Source organism: Otolemur garnettii, unplaced genomic scaffold, assembly GCF_000181295.1.
Source record: "Otolemur garnettii isolate 467f Iridium unplaced genomic scaffold, OtoGar3 scaffold00140, whole genome shotgun sequence".
Classification (NCBI taxonomy): Eukaryota; Metazoa; Chordata; class Mammalia; order Primates; family Galagidae; genus Otolemur; species Otolemur garnettii.
Genome location: NW_003852535.1, coordinates 3,721,374 through 3,728,613, shown reverse-complemented (window position 1 = coordinate 3,728,613; position 7,240 = coordinate 3,721,374). Strand labels below are relative to the sequence as shown.

The following is a 7,240-nucleotide window of genomic DNA, read 5'->3' as shown; positions in this document are numbered from 1 at the left end:
ACTGAGGCAAGAGGATCGCTTGAGCCCAAGAGTTGGAGGTTGCTTTGAGCTATGATGCCACCATACTCAACCCAGGGTGACAGCTTGAGACTCTATCTAAAAAAAAAAAAAAGGTGGCACCCATAGCTCAGTGGGTAGGGCAGCAGCCATATACATCCAGGCTGACAGGCTGGAATCCAGCCAGGGTCAGCTAAACAACAATGACAACTACACACACACAAAAAAAACAGCCAGGTGCTGTGGTGGGTGCCTGTAATCCCAGCCACTTATGAGGCTGAGGCAAGAGAATCACTTAAGCCCAAGAGATGGAGGTTACTGTGAGCTGTGACGCCACAGCACTCTACCAAGTAGTCAGACTTGTCTCAAAAAAAAAAATTGTTTTTATACAACCTATTATAAGGTAGCTAAAGACTTGGTCTACCATACACATTGTATCTAAGTATCTACCATTAGCCTCAGTATCTGCTTAAAAGCTAAGGGTAAAGAAAATTACAAGAAAGGAGATTACAAAACAGAATCCTCCACCTGCAGAAGAATGTGCAAAGGGACTGCTCCACATTAGGTCAGACAGAAAAGTGAGAAAAAGACCAGGCAATGTAATTTAATAAGCCAAACAAGACTAGGTACTACCAAAACAAGAAGAAATGCTACCAGAAAACTCAACCACAAGGCATGCAGGACTGAGGGAACTGCAACAGGTACATTGGGCCACTGACCCATGTCCATCTGGCCAAGTAATCATAAGTACAGTGAGTTAAAATAAATATCCTCTAGGGTCTATTTGAACAGTCTATAAAATTACTTTGGAGATATGCCAATGGGGATAGGATTTCTAAAGAATCTTTCAGATGTGACCTGTTGGTAGGACCTAGGAACTTACGGATGTACTGACACACACCAAACAAGAGGTGTTCATAAGCCAAAGTCAGGAACGAGCCTCACGATGAGTTGCACCCGTTTATTGTTTCCAATTACAGGCTCCCAGAGAGCTGGGTTTACGATTCACGTTTCAGACATTACAGCCTCTTCCACCCCAATACGTCCCGTCCCGTTAGGTTCTAATAAACTCTGTGATGCTAGGGATGTGTTTGTTTCGAATCTTTTTTTTTCTCGGTAATATAAACCGGAGAGCACGGGCTAGACCATTCAATTACATGTTGTGTTTGAGCAACATCATCCAAGCTGACTGTGAACTTACTGGATACGGCCGTGGCCGTGCCCAGCGACCGTGGACACCGAACTAGCCAGGGCTGGCGTCCACATGAAGACAGGGCAGAAAGAGGGCCGGGGCTATTGGGGATAGAGCAAAGGTAGTGCAGGAGTAACTGCAGTAGCGGTGTTTCCAGCCATGCGGAGGGGCTGCAGAGCATCAGGCTGCCTTGACCATGGCCAGGCCGCGTCTGGTCCCCCGCCCCGGCGGCCCAGCGCACTGCAGGAAGGTGGCGGCTGCGTCGACCGCCGAAAGCCGCCAGAAGAGGGCGGCGGCTAAGAGCAGCCAAGGCCAAGAAAGGCGCACAGCTGCAACCTTCCTGAGCTGCCGGGGCAGGAGCCTGGAGCCCCAAAGGCAAGAGCCCCCAACGTCGCTCGGATCTACCGCGGGGAGACTGGAAGTGCCTGAGGTCGCCTCCAAAGGCACAAAGATTCCTCGCGAGGCCTGGGATGGCAGAGTGTCAGAAGGACATACAGGAGGGAGAGCTATGGGGCTAGGGGGATTTGGGGGCGTCCCGGGCGCGCCCCCACGTTCTGGGCTCCTCACCGCCTCCTACGCGCCGCCACTGCCGCTACCGCCGCCATCTTGTGCCGGGTTTGCTCCTTGACCCCGAACCTCCCCTCCCACCGCGCGTTGAGCCACGTATCTTAGTGCCCGCCCCTTCCGGCCTTCTGATTGGCCCGGGCAGAGGGCGCTGGGCTGCCGCCTCATTGGCCGAATAAGCGCTCTAAAAGCCTGCGGTACCGAATTCTAGGGGTGGGATTGAGACCAGGGGCAGGAGCTTCCAGAGCCAGGCGCTGTCCGACTTTGCTTGCTGTCAGCATCAAGGCAGAAGTACTGGACTGTTTTTCTCAACTCGGCAAATTTTATTTAGAAAAAAGGTGGGGGAGGGAATAAGTGACAGCACTTAGACTTAGAAACCTCCACCCTGCCGTAGCACCTCAGTTCCTTCTCCCACTGCTCAACCTCCCTGGCCTTCCGGAGCATAGGAAAGACTATGTCCCTTGCCGAAGGAGAGTGGACGGTGGAGGTGCCTGGAAACGGCCTGAGAAAAGGCCCAGGCGGTCGATGTTGCGGTGGAGGACACTGTGCAGCACAGCCAGATGGGCTCCACCCTCACCCCCACCCTCCCTGGAGAAGTCCCGGATGAAGCGGCCAGGCTCAGACTGGAAGATGAACTTTTGGGGCAAGGGGCCATGCTCCCGGAGAAAGCCCCAGACACTGAGCAGCAGCAGGCGCACTTCATAAGGTGCCAATTGGCTAAATACCTCGTGCATATTGCCTAGGGCTGGGGGTAGGAGGCTTCCTTCAGCCATAACAGCCACTAGAGTACAGGATGCCTCCAAGTGCCAGGGTGAGTGGGCGGTGTCAGGGTGGCGAGAGGCTTCCCAATGGCCCAAGAGGGCAGCCAACAGCCCCCGCAGCAGCACGGAGCAGTAGCACAGGGCTGGGGGAGCAGCTGCTACCAGCTTTAACAGCTCAAAGAGCAAGGGCTGTTCCCGGAAGCGCCGGCCAATGCGGAGGTCCCGCTCCACGGTGGCCCGGGCATGCTCCTCCGGGGGCCAGGCCAACTCAGCACCAGCTGCATCAGGACACACACTCTCCACCAAAGTCACTGCCACTGCTTTGGCTGCCTCTGGGCTCAGAATGGGAGCCCCCCAGTATCCCTCAGATTCAGCACCTCCAAGGGCACTGCAGCAGTGAACCAGGAGGCTGAGGAGGCTCTGGGTATTATAGGTCACTTCCTGCTGATTTCGTGACTGGACGAACTTGGGTGGCTTTAATCCACGGCCAATGACTCCCGCGTGGAAAACTGACCAAATCCCTCCGGGACCTGGCACAGCTGCAGTGTGCCGCCGGTTAGTGTCCAACAAGGAGGCGGAAGCCAAAGGCGCTGAGACAGCAGAAAGAGTCTCATTGTCCCCATCCACTTCCCCTCCAAATAGTTCTGTATTGCCTCGATGTAAGGCTCCCTCAACAAGCAGCTGCAGGACAGCCTTGAGCCCAGCTGGGGAGGTCTGAGAAAGGCGGATAAGAAGCTGGGAAGCTGAAGCCACACCTGGAGGGCCATGCAGCCTCAGAGAGGCAAAGAATCGGTGCACCCCAGCCCTCACAAGTCCCAGGAGTTGAGAGGGGGATAAGCCTTCCAGAGGAAAGGGGCAAATGGCCAGGAGGGAGGCAGCAGCTTCTGCTACTTCCTCCTCAGGATGTAGCAGGAGAGGAGCCAGGTCAGATAAATGGGCTGAGGCAGACTCCCCAAACCGGGCCCCTAGGGCTGCAGGGCCCTCACCACCCTGCTGTTCCCACCCCACCAGCAGTGCCAAGTTGCGCAGGAACCTGGCAGTGAATGGAGGCTGTAAAGTCCCTGCATGCACTCGAGCCAGGCAGCTTCGGAAAGCCAGGGGCAGGAGGCCAGAGAGACTGACCACCAGTCCTGCATATAACTGGGTGGCCAAATTTAACTCTTCAGGGCTTCGGGCTCGGCTCAGTAGATGGCCCAAGGCCTCAGGTCCACAGCTAGGCCGGGTATAGACAGATAACAGGCCCAAGAGTTGGTGCTGCCATAGGAAGCGCTTCCTTTCCAGTCGTAAAGTCTCTCCACATAACTCTCCAACATGGTTTCTTAGCGCATCTAAAAAGGGCACTGGGCGGGGTGGTGGGGGTGGGCCCAGTACTCCTTCCCCAAGAGACCCTCCCCGGTGATGAACCAGTTTTTGCAGGTGCAGCAGCAACAGCTGGATTAACCGATCACAGGCCTCACGCACGGTGTCTGGCACAGCCAGGCCCTGGGTGGTAATGACTGAAGCAGGCATAGCAGTGTCTACCAGGAACTGCAGCAGGCGGTAGGCACCTGCCCCAGAGGCCTGGCTCACCAGGTGTACAGCCAGGTTTAGCATGTTGTCCAGCTCCTCTCGGGGAAATCCCTGTAGGTGCTGCTGCAGCTGGCTCAGAACAGCTGGGGGCTTCAGGCAATCCACGAGCTCTCCAGAGACTGTACCCAACAAAGCTGGTGACATGACCGCCAGCTGCAATAGGAAGGGAACTGTGGCCTGAAGGGAGGGGTCCCCACTCCGGACCCCAGTGGCCCCTGCCAGGCTATCATGGAACATTCGTAGGAGCTCTCGCCGGATGCTGTCTCCATGGCGGGAGGCCAAGTGTCCTAAAATACCTACAACTGAGGCAATCTTGGGCACCCGTTTCTCTCCAGGGATGGCAGGAGATCCAGGGAAAGGGTCTGAAGAGGGGGTTTGAGAAGAGCTTCCACCACTACCACCAACTCCACCTCCAGCCCCACCATGGACACAGAAGTCCTTAAGGCCACAAGAGAGGACTCGGGAGATGATGGTGCCAGGAAAAGAAGAGCCAATATGTGCCACAACCCAGTCAAAGTGTGGGGAATGCTGAACAGAGGTATCCAGCAAGGCATCCACACACGCATCTGGGCAGCTACCAATGAGAGCTGAGAGGCACTGCACATAGATGTCCATTAACGTGCGTGTGGCCCTACAGCCCATCCACAGCTGCAGCAGTTCATTGAGAGAGCCAGTAGCATGGGGCACACGCTGGTGCTGGCCTGAGTATGTGCTGCTCAGTTGCCCCATGAGGTCAATGGACCAGGCACTAATCACAGGTGCCCAGGCCTTTGGGTTAGCCCGGATAAACTCAGACAGCACCTGCTGCACTTCCTGTACCACATCCTCTAAACCAGGTCCCCCAGGAGGGACATGGGAGGGTGGAGGTGGACGAAGGTGAGGTGGACCAGCCACAGGGCTTTCATCCAGGGCAGCCAGGTGGGCCCGGACACTCTCATCAAAGACACCTCTCAAATGGTCAAGCACAGCAGCCCGAGCAGGTGGCAAAGAACGAAGCAAGAGGAGACCACAGCGAGCATGTTCCCGGGCTGAGAGCTGGTGGCCCAGAATGGGATCTACACCAGTCAGAAAAGCCTTGATTTCCTGGGACAGCTCCTGAGCACTATAAGGAAGCAAAAGAAATGGACTTAGAGTGCTGTGAGATGTTAAGCAAGTTACATTTCTTCTGTGAACTTTGGTTTCTTTCTATGTGAAATAGGGATAATAACTTTACCTCCCTCATAAGTGAATGTTTCTAAAGCACTTAAATACCATACCTGGTTCTCACTAATCACTGAATACTGTTTTTCTTTCAGTAACAACAACAATATCAATAATGGATAACAGAATATGTCAGGTACTCTTTTAAATACTTTGCATTACTTCAATCCTGAAGCAGTATGACCCCATTTTACAAAGAAATTAAGTAATCAGACTGCTACTCATTTATGTTCCAAGAAGGTAGGAACCATCTCTTCAACACTGTGTTCTTCAACATAGTGCTCTTCAACACTAAATCTCCTTCTCTTGAGGCGCTTAGTATATGGGAAGTACTCGATAAGTATTTGCTGAATTGAGTAAGTCTACAATATCTGCACCTTTCAAGGCTGGGATCAGTGGCTCATGCCTACCACTCTACGAGACCGGAGCAGGAGGATTGCTTGGGCCCAGGGGACATTGCAGTGAGCTATGATTACACTACTGCACTCTAACCTGGGCAGCAGTGCAAGACACTGACTCAAAAAAGAAAAAAAACGGAAAGAACACCTTTCCAGCTTTATTGTAGTAGCCCCAAATCCACAGGCACAAAGTTGTAAGCTGCTCATTAAGGGCTTTTCCTCCTAACACCTGTTTTTCCCCCATAGTCTGCAAACACCCTAACCCTACCACTGCACCAACAGCAACAACCCACTCAGCATCCTCCATGTGCCTGGGAATCAAGGTGCTCCTGGGGCACAGACGGGGCAATAATGCTTTCCAACCCTTCTCTCTCACAAAACATATGGGTCGTCTTAGAGTTTCAGAAGTCAGTATTATGGGAGGAGGCAAATCCCCTTTCTCTTACTGCCTTTTCTGTCAAAGAAGGCAGTATCCTCTAGTTGCTGACAGAGCTCTGACTGGGCCTTCCACTGCAGTTCCTCAAAAAACAAAAATAAAAAAATTCTAATACAAAAGAGTGTCGCTGCCCTGGTGAAACGGAAAAGCTAGAAGGAAGCATTCCGTGGGTTTCTGGGCCTGGAGAGTCTCAGGGAGTCTTCTCCGTGAAGTCAGGGCCCTGTGTTTGTTCCCTCGGGTCCAATAGGAGCAGGGCAGCTGGTTTCCCAAGAGTCTTGATACCCCCGACTCTTGGAGAGCAAGGCCGGGGTCAGACAGGACCGAGGTGGTGGGACAGGAACAGGAGGCAAGAGTTTTGGTCAGGCAGTCCCTGAGCTCTGGGAGGACCCGACCAGGAATCTCTGAGAACCTTGACGCGAGTTCTCGAGGTAGGATCCGGGTTTCTGCCAAGAAAGCTGGGGATCGGCACGGGGCCGCGCGGTGGGGTAAGATGTCAGGGACTCTGACTACCTGAGAGGCGCGGGACCGTAGGTGGCTGGGGCAGGCCCGGGAGGCCCCGGGGCCCCGGGAGGGTCGCACAACGCGGACATCCCGGAGCCCTATCCTGAGCCCGAGGCAGGAGCGGCGGAGCGGAGACGGCAGGCGCAGGCGCAGGAGAACTCGAAAGGAACCAGCGACGAGGCCTCTCAGAAAAATCAATCCGGCGATGTCCGCGGCCCTCACACATTGGTTCCGCACCGCGTCAAAGTCCTGGAGCAAAGTCTGGTCGATGACAGGAGAATCCTACCCGCCTTCAACACAACGATTTTTTCCAAAGGGCAGTTGACACGTAGACTAAAGCCGCAGCCTTTCACAATGGGATTATTTTTCCTAACACCAAAAAAGCAAAATGTTCAACTTACCAGCTTTTTAAAAATGAAGGTGGCTCGGCGCCTGTGGCTCAGGTGGCTAAGGCGCCAGCCACATACACCTGAGGTGGTGGGTTCGAATCCAGCCCAGGCCCGCCAAACAACAATGACGGCTGCAACCAAAATTAGCCGGGCGTTGTGGCGGGTGCCTGTAGTCCTAGCTACTTGGGAAGCAGAGGCAGGAGAATCGCTTGAGCCCAGGAGTTGGAGGTTGC

The 7,240-nt window shown here is 54.2% G+C and overlaps 1 protein-coding gene across 1 annotated transcript; it reads right to left on the bottom strand.

Annotated features, from left to right (window-relative positions):
• Positions 1-2,056: 2,056 nt before the first annotated feature.
• INTS5 (integrator complex subunit 5) lies at positions 2,057-6,761 on the bottom strand. The gene is made up of 2 exons (XM_003798719.2): positions 6,628-6,761; positions 2,057-5,185 (listed from the first exon to the last, which is right to left on the bottom strand). The coding sequence occupies exons 1-2, from the start codon at positions 6,705-6,707 to the stop codon at positions 2,206-2,208; spliced, it is 3,060 nt and encodes a 1,019-aa protein (XP_003798767.1). The 5' UTR covers positions 6,708-6,761; the 3' UTR covers positions 2,057-2,205.
• Positions 6,762-7,240: the final 479 nt, after the last annotated feature.

Bases quoted from the DNA above. Each gene is read 5' to 3' on its own strand.
- INTS5 (XM_003798719.2), bottom strand. From the start codon at position 6,707: ATGTCCGCGTTGTGCGACCCTCCCGGGGCCCCGGGGCCTCCCGGGCCT. The intron at 5,186-6,627 runs GTAGTCAGAGTC...GCTTCCTTATAG, and splicing joins TACGGTCCCGCGCCTCTCAG to TGCTCAGGAGCTGTCCCAGG.